Source organism: Scyliorhinus torazame, chromosome 5, assembly GCF_047496885.1.
Source record: "Scyliorhinus torazame isolate Kashiwa2021f chromosome 5, sScyTor2.1, whole genome shotgun sequence".
Taxonomy (NCBI): Eukaryota; Metazoa; Chordata; class Chondrichthyes; order Carcharhiniformes; family Scyliorhinidae; genus Scyliorhinus; species Scyliorhinus torazame.
Window position 1 is genome coordinate 3851105 of NC_092711.1, and position 13054 is coordinate 3864158.

The 13054-nt window shown below is 49.3% G+C and overlaps 1 protein-coding gene and 1 long non-coding RNA gene across 9 annotated transcripts in view; one reads left to right on the forward strand and one right to left on the reverse strand.

The window, feature by feature from the left end:
* LOC140418149 (uncharacterized) overlaps positions 1-13054 on the reverse strand; it is a 1069702-nt gene that overhangs the window by 163215 nt on the left and 893433 nt on the right. The gene's annotated exons all lie outside the window — the stretch shown is intronic.
* The window catches only part of LOC140418141 (chromodomain-helicase-DNA-binding protein 8-like), a 257962-nt gene that overhangs the window by 140362 nt on the left and 104546 nt on the right, over positions 1-13054 (forward strand). For all 8 annotated transcript variants that reach the window (XM_072501551.1, XM_072501558.1, XM_072501554.1 and 5 more), the window contains exons 14-16: positions 783-959; positions 1695-1838; positions 3017-3272. In XM_072501551.1, coding sequence (XP_072357652.1) covers positions 783-959; positions 1695-1838; positions 3017-3272 — 577 coding nt within the window. The remainder of the gene's footprint in view (positions 1-782; positions 960-1694; positions 1839-3016; positions 3273-13054) is intronic.

Below are 13054 nucleotides of genomic sequence, written 5' to 3' on the forward strand. Positions count from 1 at the left end.
TGTCTCCCTCTCTCTCTGTCTCCCTCTCTCTCTGTCTCCCTCTCTCTCTGTCTCCCTCTCTCTCTGTCTCCCTCTCTCTCTGTCTCGCTCTCTCTCTGTCTCGCTCTCTCTCTGTCTCGCTCTCTCTCTGTCTCGCTCTCTCTCTGTCTCGCTCTCTCTCTGTCTCGCTCTCTCTCTGTCTCGCTCTCTCTCTGTCTCGCTCTCTCTCTGTCTCGCTCTCTCTCTGTCTCGCTCTCTCTCTGTCTCTCTCTCTCTCTGTCTCGCTCTCTCTCTGTCTCTCTCTCTCTCTGTCTCGCTCTCTCTCTGTCTCGCTCTCTCTCTGTCTCGCTCTCTCTCTGTCTCGCTCTCTCTCTGTCTCGCTCTGTCTCGCTCTCTCTCTGTCTCTCTCTCTCTCTGTCTCTCTCTCTCTCTGTCTCGCTCTCTCTCTGTCTCGCTCTCTCGCTCTTGCTCTCGCTCTCTCTCTCTGTCTCGCTCTCTCTCTGTCTCGCTCTCTCTCTGTCTCGCTCTCTCTCTGTCTCGCTCTCTCTCTGTCTCGCTCTCTCTCTGTCTCGCTCTCTCTCTGTCTCGCTCTCTCTCTGTCTCGCTCTCTCTCTGTCTCTCTCTCGCTCTCTCTCGCTCTCTCTCGCTCTCTCTCGCTCTCGCTCTCTCTCGCTCTCTCTCGCTCTCTCTCGCTCTCTCTCTCTCTCGCTCTCGCTCTCTCTCTCGCTCTCTCTCTCCCTCTCGCTCTCTCTCTCCCCTTTACACCCATGTGTAATGTTCTGCTCTCCCTCCTACCCTCCCAGGGTCACTTTATTCCAGGGGCGTACCGCTTCGACGCCCTGATCACCACCTTTGAGATGATCCTGTCGGACTGCCCAGAGCTGCGTGAGATCCAGTGGCGTTGTGTGATCATTGATGAAGCTCACAGACTGAAGAACAGGAACTGCAAGCTGCTGGAGGGACTCAAGCTCATGGACCTGGTAGGAAGTCGCAGATCTTTGGGGAGGTGTGGGATGGGTTTGGTAGGAATGAGTGAGCGTACCGGATGCTGGTGTCGCTGTGTGTGTCGCTGGGTGTGCGTCGCTGGGTGTGCGTCGCTGGGTGTGCGTCGCTGGGTGTGCGTCGCTGGGTGTGCGTCGCTGGGTGTGCGTCGCTGGGTGTGCGTCGCTGGGTGTGCGTCGCTGGGTGTGCGTCGCTGGGTGTGCGTCGCTGGGTGGGCGTCGCTGGGTGGGCGTCGCTGGGTGGGCGTCGCTGGGTGGGCGTCGCTGGGTGGGCGTCGCTGGGTGGGCGTCGCTGGGTGGGCGTCGCTGGGTGGGCGTCGCTGGGTGGGCGTCGCTGGGTGGGCGTCGCTGGGTGGGCGTCGCTGGGTGGGCGTCGCTGGGTGGGCGTCGCTGTCTCTGTCTCTGTCGCTCTCTCTGTCTCTGTCGCTCTCTCTGTCTCTGTCGCTCTCTCTGTCTCTGTCGCTCTCTCTGTCTCTGTCGCTCTCTGTCTCTGTCGCTCTCTCTCTGTCTCTGTCGCTCTCTCTCTGTCGCTCTGTCTCTGTCTCTGTCGCTCTGTCTCTGTCTCTGTCGCTCTGTCTCTCTCTCTGTCTCTCTCTCTGTATCTCTCTGTCTCTCTCTGTCTCTCTCTCTCTCTGTCTCTCTGGTGAATTTTACTCTCTGGGCCCCATGCATCTTACATCACGGCTCTCTCTATCCCTCTCTCACCGACTGCAGGAACACAAGGTCCTGTTGACGGGGACACCGCTGCAGAACACGGTGGAGGAGCTGTTCAGCTTGCTGAATTTCCTGGAACCTGCACAGTTTCCCCTGGAGTCTGCCTTCCTCCAGGAGTTTGGCGATCTGAAGACGGAGGAGCAGGTAGGAATAGCAGGAGTGTCACAAACGGGAGCAATTGGTTCGCGTATCGATCCAATGCCGGCTTCTTCACTTAGGGTCCTGCTTTCTCCCGCGCTCTTTGACCCCACCTGTGCCGTGCCCTTTGACCCCACCCTTGCCATGCCCTTTGACCTTGCCGTGCCCTTTGACTCCCACCGTTGCCATGCCCTTTGACCCCACCCTTGCCGTGCCCTTTGACCCCACCCTTGCCGTGCCCTTTGACCCCACCCTTGCCGTGCCCTTTGACCCCACCCTTGCCGTGCCCTTTAACCCCACCCTTTCCGTGCCCTTTGACCCCACCCTTGCCGTGCTGTTTGACCCCACCCTTGCCGTGCCGTTTGACCCCACCCTTGCCGTGCACTTTGAACCCACCCTTGCCGTGCACTTTGACCCCTTTGCCCCCCCCGTTCCCGCGCCCTTTGCCCCCCTTTCCCATGCCCTTTGCCCCACCCTTTCCCACGCCCTTTGCCCCCCCGTTCCCGCGCCCTTTCACCCCCCGTTCCCGCGCCCTTTCACCCCCCGTTCCCGCGCCCTTTCACCCCCCGTTCCCGTGCCCTTTCACCCCCCGTTCCCGCGCCCTTTCACCCCCCGTTCCCGGGCCCTTTCACCCCCCCCCCGTTCCCGCGCCCTTTCACCCCCCGTTCCCGCGCCCTTTCACCCCCCGTTCCCGCGCCCTTTGCCCCCCCCCCCCCGTTTCCGCGCCCTTTGCCCCCCCCGGTCCCCGCGCCCTTTGCCCCCCCATCCCCGCGCCCTTTGTCCCCGCGCCCTTTGCCCCCCCGTCCCCGCGCCCTTTGCCCCCCCGTCCCCGCGCCCTTTGCCCCCCCGTCCCCGCGCCCTTTGCCCCCCCGTCCCCGCGCCCTTTGCCCCCCGTCCCCGCGCCCTTTGCCCCCCCGTCCCCGCGCCCTTTGCCCCCCCGTCCCCGCGCCCTTTGCCCCCCCGTCCCCGCGCCCTTTGCCCCCCCCGTTCCGGCGACCCTTGCCCCCCGTTCCGGCGCCCTTTGCACCCCCTGTCACCGCGCACTTTGCCCCCGCACCCCCCCCCCCCTGTTCCCGTGCCCTTTGCCCCCCCCGTTCCCGCGCCCTGTGGCACCTCCTCCCCCCTCTGTTTCTCCCACCCGTTCCCACTCTGACAGATAAGCTCTCTGCCCCCCGGCCTGACAGGTCCAGAAGCTCCAGGCTCTCCTGAAGCCCATGATGCTCCGCCGCTTGAAGGAGGACGTTGAGAAGAACTTGGCTCCCAAAGAGGAGACCATCATCGAGGTGGAGCTCACCAACATCCAGAAGAAGTATTACAGGGCGATTCTGGAACGCAACTTCACCTTCCTGGCCAAAGGAGCTGGACAGGCCAACGTCCCCAACCTCCTCAACACCATGATGGAGCTTCGCAAGTGCTGTAACCATCCTTACCTCATCAACGGTGAGTGGGACTGCAGCATAGACCCAGGGCCCACAGGCAGAGCATGCCATCACCCGGGACTGAGGTACAGACTGGAATCTAATCGAGGGGTTCGGGGTGGTTTATATATAGAATAACAGATACCCGGGAGTGAGATACAGACTGCAATCTAATCGAGGGGTTCGGGGTGGTTTATATATAGAATAACAGATACCCGGGAGTGAGTTACAGACTGGAATCTAATCGAGGGGTTCGGGGTGGTTTATATATAGAATAACAGATACCCGGGAGTGAGTTACAGACTGGAATCTAATCGAGGGAATCGGGGTGGTTTATATATAGAATAACAGATACCCGGGAGTGAGTTACAGACTGGAATCTAATCGAGGGGTTCGGGGTGGTTTATATATAGAATAACAGATACCCGGGAGTGAGTTACAGACTGGAATCTAATCGAGGGGTTCAGGGTGGTTTATATATAGAATAACAGATACCCGGGAGTGAGTTACAGACTGGAATCTAATCGAGGGGTTCGGGGTGGTTTATATATAGAATATCAGATACCCAGGAGTGAGTTACAGATTGGAATCTAATCGAGGGGTTCGGGGGGTTTATATATAGAATAACAGATACCCAGGAGTGAGTTACAGACTGGAATCTAATCGAGGGGTTCTGGGTGGTTTATATATAGAATAACAGATACCCGGGAGTGAGTTACAGACTGTAATCTAATCGAGGGGTTCGGGGTGGTTTATATATAGAATATCAGATACCCAGGAGTGAGTTGCAGACTGGAATCTAATCGAGGGGTTCAGGATGGTTTATATATAGAATAACAGATACCCGGGAGTGAGTTACAGACTGGAATCTAATCGAGGGGTTCAGGATGGTTTATATATAGAATAACAGATACCCGGGAGTGAGTTACAGACTGGAATCTAATCGAGGGGTTCGGGGTGGTTTATATATAGAATAACAGATACCCGGGAGTGAGTTACAGACTGGAATCTAATCGAGGGGTTTGGTGTGGTTTATATATATAATAACAGATACCCGGGAGTGAGTTGCAGACTGGAATCTAATCGAGGGGTTCGGGGTGGTTTATATATAGAATAACAGATACCCGGGAGTGAGTTACAGACTGGAATCTAATCGAGGGGTTTGGGGTGGTTTATATATAGAATAACAGATACCTGGGAGTGAATTACGGACTGGAATTAAATCGAGGGGTTCGGGGTGGTTTATATATATAGAATACCAGATACCCGGGAGTTAGTTGCAGATTGGAATCTAATCGAGGGGTTTGGGGTGGTTTATATACAGAATAACAGATACCCGGGAGTGAGTTGCAGACTGGAATCTAATCGAGGGGTTTGGGGTGGTTTATATATAGAATAACAGATACCCGGGAGTGAATTACGGACTGGAATCTAATCGAGGGGTTCGGGGTGGTTTATATACAGAATAACAGATACCCGGGAGTGAGTTACAGACTGGAATCTAATCGAGGGGTTCGGGGTGGTTTATATACAGAATAACAGATACCCGGGAGTGAGTTACAGACTGGAATCTAATCGAGGGGTTCGGGGTGGTTTATATATAGAATAACAGATACCCGGGAGTGAGTTACAGACTGGAATCTAATCGAGGGGTTTGGTGTGGTTTATATATATAATAACAGATACCCGGGAGTGAGTTGCAGACTGGAATCTAATCGAGGGGTTCGGGGTGGTTTATATATAGAATAACAGATACCCGGGAGTGAGTTACAGACTGGAATCTAATCGAGGGGTTTGGGGTGGTTTATATATAGAATAACAGATACCTGGGAGTGAATTACGGACTGGAATTAAATCGAGGGGTTCGGGGTGGTTTATATATATAGAATACCAGATACCCGGGAGTTAGTTGCAGATTGGAATCTAATCGAGGGGTTTGGGGTGGTTTATATACAGAATAACAGATACCCGGGAGTGAGTTGCAGACTGGAATCTAATCGAGGGGTTTGGGGTGGTTTATATATAGAATAACAGATACCCGGGAGTGAATTACGGACTGGAATCTAATCGAGGGGTTCGGGGTGGTTTATATACAGAATAACAGATACCCGGGAGTGAGTTACAGACTGGAATCTAATCGAGGGGTTCGGGGTGGTTTATATACAGAATAACAGATACCCGGGAGTGAGTTACAGACTGGAATCTAATCGAGGGGTTCGGGGTGGTTTATATACAGAATAACAGATACCCGGGAGTGAGTTACAGACTGGAATCTAATCGAGGGGTTCGGGGTGGTTTATATACAGAATAACAGATACCCGGGAGTGAGTTACAGACTGGAATCTAATCGAGGGGTTCGGGATGGTTTATATATATAACAACAGATACCCGGGAGTGAGTGACAGACTGGAATCTAATCGAGGGGTTCGGGGTGGTTTATATATAGAATAACCGACTCCCGAAGGTGAGTTACAGACTGGAATCTAAACAAGGGGTTCGGGGTGGTTTATATATAGAATAACCGACTCCCGGGAGTGAGTTACAGACTGGAATCTAATCGAGGGGTTCGGGGTGGTTTATATATAGAATAACAGATACCCGGGAGTGAGTTACAGACTGGAATCTAATCGAGGGGTTCGGGGTGGTTTATATATAGAATAGAATAACAGATACCCAGGAGTGAGTTACAGACTGGAATCTAATCGAGGGGTTCGGGGAGGTTTATATATGGAATAACAGATACCCGGGAGTGAGTTACAGACTGGAATCTAATCGAGGGGTTCGGGGTGGTTTATATATAGAATAACAGAGACCCGAGTGTGAGTTACAGACTGGAATTTAATCGAGGGGTTCGGGGTGGTTTATATATAGAATAACAAATACCCGGGAGTGAGTTATAGACTGGAATCTAATCGAGGGGTTCAGGGTGGTTTATATATAGAATAACAGATACCCGGGAGTGAGTTACAGACTGGAATCTAATCGAAGGGTTCGGGGTGGTTTATATATAGAATAACAGATACCCGGGAGTGAGTTACAGATGTGGAGGCTTTCGAGAGGGTGCAGAAGAGATTTACCAGAATGTTGCCTGGTATGGAGGGCATTAGCTATGAGGAGCGGTTGAATAAATTCGGTTTGTTCTCACTGGAACGAAGGAGGTTGAGGGGAGACCTGATAGAGGTATACAAAATTATGAGGGGCCTAGACAGAGTGGATAGTCAGAGGCTTTTCCCCAGGGTAGAGGGGTCAATTACTAGGGGGCATAGTTTTAAGGTGAGAGGGGCAAGGTTTAGAGTAGATGTACGAGGCAAGTTTTTTACGCAGAGGGTAGTGGGTGCCTGGAACTCACTACCGGAGGAGGTAGTGGAAGCAGGGACGATAGGGACATTTAAGGGGCATCTTGACAAATATATGAATAGGATGGGAATAGAAGGATACGGACCGAGGAAGTGTAGAAGATTGTAGTTTAGTCGGGCAGCATGGTCGGCACGGGCTTGGGGGGCCGAAGGGCCTGTTCCTGTGCTGTACATTTCTTTGTTCTTTGTTTGTTCTTGAGGTGCTCAGGGTGGTTTATATATAGAATAACATATACCCCGGAGTGAGTTACAGACTGGAATCTAATCGAGGGGTTCGCGGTGGTTTATATATAGAATAACAGATACCCGGGAGTGAGTTAGACTGGAATCTAATCGAGGTGTTCGGGGTGGTTTATATATAGAATAACATATACCCGGGAGTGAGTTACAGACTTGAATCTAATCGAGGGGTTCGGGGTGGTTTATATATAGAATAACAGATACCCGGGAGTGAGTTAGACTGGAATCTAATCGAGGTGTTCGGGGTGGTTTATATATAGAATAACAGATACCCGGGAGTGAGTTACAGACTGGAATCTAATCGAGGGGTTCGGGGTGGTTTATATATAGAATAACAGATACCCGGGACTGAGTTAGAGACTGGAATCTAATCGAGGGGTTCGGGGTGGTTTATATATAGAATAACAGATACCCGGGAGTGAGTTACAGACTGGAATCTAATCGAGGGGTTCAGGATAGTTTATATATAGAATAACAGATACCCGGGAGTGGGTTACAGACTGGAATCTAATTGAGGGGTTCAGGATGGTTTATATATAGAATAACAGATACGCGGGAGTGAGTTACAGACTGGAATCTAATCGAGGGGTTCGGGGTGGTTTATATATAGAATAACAGATACTCGGGAGTGAGTTACAGACTGGAATCTAATCGAGGGGTTCAGGATCGTTTATATATAGAATAACAGATACCCGGGAGTGAGTTACAGACTGGAATCTAATCGAGGTGTTCAGGGTGGTTTATATATAGAATAACAGATACCCGGGAGTGAGTTACAGACTGGAATCTAATCGAGGGGTTCGGGGTGGTTTATATATAGAATAACAGATACCCGGGAGTGAGTTACAGACTGGAATCTAATCGAGGGGTTCGGGGTGGTTTATATATAGAATAACAGATACCCGGGAGTGAGTTACAGACTGGAATCTAATCGAGGGGTTCGGGATGGTTTATATATAGAATAACAGATACCCGGGAGTGAGTTACAGACTGGAATCTAATTGAGGGGTTCGGGGTGGTTTATATATAGAATAACAGATACGCGGGAGTGAGTTACAGACTGGAATCTAATCGAGGGGTTCAGGGTGGTTGAGATATGGAATAACAGATACCCGGGAGTGAGTTACAGACTGGAATCTAATCGAGGGGTTCGGGGTGGTTTTTCTATAGAATAACAGATACCCGGGAGTGAGTTACAGACTGGAATCTAATCGAGGGGTTCGGGGTGGTTTTTCTATAGAATAACAGATACCCGGGAATGAGTTACAGACTGGAATCTAATCGAGGGGATCAGGGTGGTTTATATATAGAATAACAGATACCCGGGAGTGAGTTACAGACTGGAATCTAATCAAGGGGATCAGGGTGGTTTATACAGAGAATAACAGATACCCGGGAGTGAGTTACAGACTGGAATCTAATCGAGGGGTTCGGGGTGGTTTATATTTCGAATAACAGATACCCGTGAGTGAGTTACAGACTGGAATCTAATCGAGGGGATCAGGGTGGTTTATTTATAGAATAACAGGTACCCGGGAGTGAGTTACAGACTGGAATCTAATCGAGGGGTTTGGGGTGGTTTATATATGGAATAACAGATACCTGGGAGTGAGTTACAGACTGGAATCTAATCGAGGGGTTCGGGGTGGTTTATATATGGAATAACAGATACCTGGGAGTGAGTTACAGACTGGAATCTAATCGAGGGGATCAGGGTGGTTTATACAGAGAATAACAGATACCCGGGAGTGAGTTACAGACTGGAATCTAATCGAGGGGTTCGGGGTGGTTTATGTTTCGAATAACAGATACCCGTGAGTGAGTTACAGACTGGAATCTAATAGAGAGGTTTGGGATGGTTTATATATAGAATAACAGATACCCGGGAGTGAGTTACAGACTGGAATCTAATCGGGGGGTTCGGGGTGGTTTATATATAGAATAACAGATACCCGGGAGTGAGTTACAGACTGGAATCATAGAATCATAGAATCATAGAAGTTTACAGCATGGAAACAGGCCCTTCGGCCCAACCAGTCCATGCCGCCCAGTTTTTAACCATTAAGCTCGTCCCAGTTGCCCGCACTTGTTCCATAACCCTCTATACCCATCTTACCCATGTAACTATCTAAATGCTTTTTGAAAGACACAATTGTACCCGCCTCTACTACTACCTCTGGCAGCCCATTCCAGACACTCACTACCCTCTGAGTGAAGAAATTGCCCCTCTGGGCCCTTCTGAATCTCTCCCCTCTCACCTTAAACCTATGCCATCTAGTTTTAGACTCCCCTACCTTTGGGAAAAGATGTTGACTATCTACCTTATCTATGCCCCTCATTATTTTATAGACCTCTGTAAGATTATCCCTAAGCCTCCTACGCTCCAGGGAAAAAAGTCCCAGTCTATCCAGCCTCTCCTTATAACTCAAACCATCAAGTCCCGGCAACATCCTAGTAAATCTTTTCTGCACTCTTTCTAGTTTAATAATATCCTTTCTATAATTGGGTGACCAGAACTGCACACAGTATTCCAAGTGTGGCCGTACCAATGTCTTGTACAACTTCAACAAGACGTCCCAACTCCTGTATTCAATGTTCTGACCAATGAAACCAAGCATGCCAAATGCCTTCTTCACCACCCTGTCCACCTGCGACTCCACCTTCAAGGAGCTATGAACCTGTACTCCTAGATCTCTTTGTTCTATAACTCTCCCCAACGCCATACCATTAACTGAGTAGGTCCTGGCCTGATTCGATCTGCCAAAATGCATCACCTCACATTTATCTAAATTAAACTCCATCTGCCATTCATCGGCCCACTGGCCTAATTGATCAAGATCCCGTTGCAATCCTAGATAACCTTCTTCACTATCCACTGTGCCACCAATCTTGGTGTCATCTGCAAACTTACTAACCATGCCTCCTAAATTCTCATCCAAATCATTAATATAAATCACAAATAACAGTGGACCCAGCACCGATCCCTGAGGCACACCACTGGTCACAGGCCTCCAGTTTGAAAAACAACCCTCTACAACCACCCTCTGCCTTCTGTCGTCCAGCCAATTTTGAATCCAATTGGCAACCTCACCCTGGATCCCGTGAGCTTTAACCTTCTGCAACAACCTACCATGCGGTACCTTGTCAAAGGCTTTGCTAAAGTCCATGTAGACAACGTCTACTGCACTGCCCTCATCTACCTTCTTGGTCACTCCCTCAAAAAACTCAATCAAATTTGTGAGACATGATTTTCCACGCACAAAGCCATGCTGACTGCCTCAAATCAGTCCTTGCCTCTCTAAATGCTTGTAGATCCTGTCTCTCAGAATACCTTCTAGCAACTTACCTACTACAGACGTTAGGCTCACCGGTCTGTAGTTCCCAGGCTTTTCCCTGCTGCCCTTCTTAAAGAAGGGCACAACATTCGCCACTCTCCAATCTTCAGGCACCTCACCTGTGGCTGCCGATGATTCAAATATCTCGGTTAGGGGACCCGCAATTTCCTCCCTAGCCTCCCACAACATCCTGGGATACATTTCATCAGGTCCCGGGGATTTATCTACCTTGATGCGCTTTAAGACTTCCAGCACCTCCTCCTCTGTAATATGCACACTTCTCAAGACATCACTATTTATTTCCCTTAGTTTCCTAACATCCATGCCTTTCTCCACCGTGAATACCGATGAGAAATATTCATTCAGGATCTCACCCAACTCTTGTGGCTCTGCACATAGATGTCCTTGTTGATCCTTAAGAGGCCCGACTCCGTCCCGAGTTACTCTTTTCCCCTTTATGTATCTGTAGAATCTCTTTGGATTCTCCCTTGCATTATTTGCCAAAGCAATTTCATGTCCCCTTTTTGCCCTCCTGATTTCCCTCTTAACTCTATTTCGACAATCTCTAAACTCTTCAAGGGATCTACTTGATCCCAGTTGCTTATGTACGTCATATGCCTCCTTCTTCTTTTTGACCAGAGTCTCAATATCTCGAGTCATCCAGGGTTCCCTACTTCTACCAGCCTTGCCCTTCACTCTAAAGGGAATGTGCTTACCCTGCACCCTGGTTAACACATTTTTAAAAGCCTCCCATTTACCAGCCGTCCCTTTGCCTGCCAACAGTCTCCCCCAATCTACCTCTGCAAGTTCCTGTCTGATACCATCAAAATTGGCCTTGCCCCAATTAAGAATTTTAACTCTTGGGCCAGACCTATCATTCTCCATAGCTATCTTAAAACTAATGGAGTTATGGTCACTTGTCCAGAAGTGATCCCTCACTAGCACTTCTGTCACTTGCCCTTCCTTTTTTCCCAAGACGAGGTCAAGTTTTGCCCCCTCTCTAGTCGGTCCATCCACATACTGAATGAGAAATTCCTCCTGAATAGACTCAACAAATTTCCCTCCATCCAAGCCCCTAATGCTCTGGCTGTCCCAGTCAATGTTGGGAAAGTTAAAGTCCTCTACTATTACCACCCTATTATTCTTGCAGCTATCTGTAATCTCCTTACATATTTGCTCCTCAATTTCCCGCTGACTATTTGGGGGCCTGTAGTACAGTCCTACCAAGGTGATCTCTCCCTTCTTATTTTTCAGCTCCACCCATATAGACTCAGTGGGCGAACCCTCGGATATATCCCCTCTAAGTACTGCCGTGATGTTCTCCCTAATCAAAAACGCCACGCCCCCTCCTCTCTTACCTCCTGTTCTATCCTTTCTATAGCATCTGTACCCTGGAACATTGAGCTGCCAGTCCTGCCCCTTCCTTAGCCATGTTTCAGTCACAGCTATAATATCCCAGTCCCATGTGCCCGTCCATGCCCTGAGTTCATCCGCTTTGCCCGTCAGGCCCCTTGCATTGAAATAAATGCAGTTTAATGTAGACCTTCTTGCTCTCTGCCCTGCTTTCTCTGGTCATGCTTTACACACTCTCCCTTCCTGCCTTTTGTTTCTGTCCCCACTGACTTCCTACATCGGTTCCCATCCCCCTGGCACATTAGTTTAAACCCTCCCCGAATCTAATCGAGGGGTTCGGGGTGGTTTATATATAGAATAACAGATACCCGGGAGTGAGTTACAGACTGGAATCTAATCGAGGGGTTCGGGGTGGTTTATATATAGAATAACCGATACCCGGGAGTGAGTTACAGACTGGAATCTAATCGAGAGGTTTGGGCTGGTTTATATATAGAATAACAGATACCCGGGAGTGAGTTATAGATTGGAATCTAATCGAGGGGTTCAGGGTGGTTTATATATAGAATAACAGATACCCGGGAGTGAGTTACAGACTGGAATCTAATCGAGGGGTTCGGGATGGTTTATATATAGAATAACAGATACCCGGGAGTGAGTTACAGACTGGAATCTAATCGAGGGGTTCGGGGTGGTTTATATATAGAATAACAGATACACGGGAGTGAGTTACAGACTGGAATCTAATCGAGGGGTTCGGGGTGGTTTATATATAGAATAACAGATACCCGGGAGTGAGTTACAGACTGGAATCTAATCGAGGGGTTTGGGGTAGTTTATGTATAGAATAACAGATACCCGGGAGTGAGTTACAGACTGGAATCTAATCGAGGGGTTCGGGGTGGTTCATATATAGAATAACAGATACCTGGGAGTGAGTTACAGACTGGAATCTAATCGAGGGGTTCGGGGTGGTTTATATATAGAATAACAGATACCCGGGGGTGAGTTACAGACTGGAATCTAATCGAGGGGTTTAGGATGGTTTATATATAGAATAACAGATACCCGGGAGTGAGGTACAGACTGGAATCTAATCGAGGGGTTCGGGCTGGTTTATATATAGAATAACAGATACCCGGGAGTGAGTTACAGACTGGAATCTAATCGAGGGGTTCGGTGTGGTTTATATATAGAATAACAGACACCCGGGAGTGAGTTACAGACTGGAATCTAATCGAGGGGTTCGGTGTGGTTTATATATAGAATAACAGATACCTGGGAGTGAGTTACAGACTGGAATCTAATCGAGGGGTTCGGGGTGGTTTATATATAGAATAACAGATACCCGGGAGTGAGGTACAGACTGGAATCTAATCGAGGGGTTCGGGGTGGTTCATATATAGAATAACAGATACCTGGGAGTGAGTTACAGACTGGAATCTAATCGAGGGGTTCGGGGTGGTTTATATATAGAATAACAGATACCCGGGGGTGAGTTACAGACTGGAATCTAATCG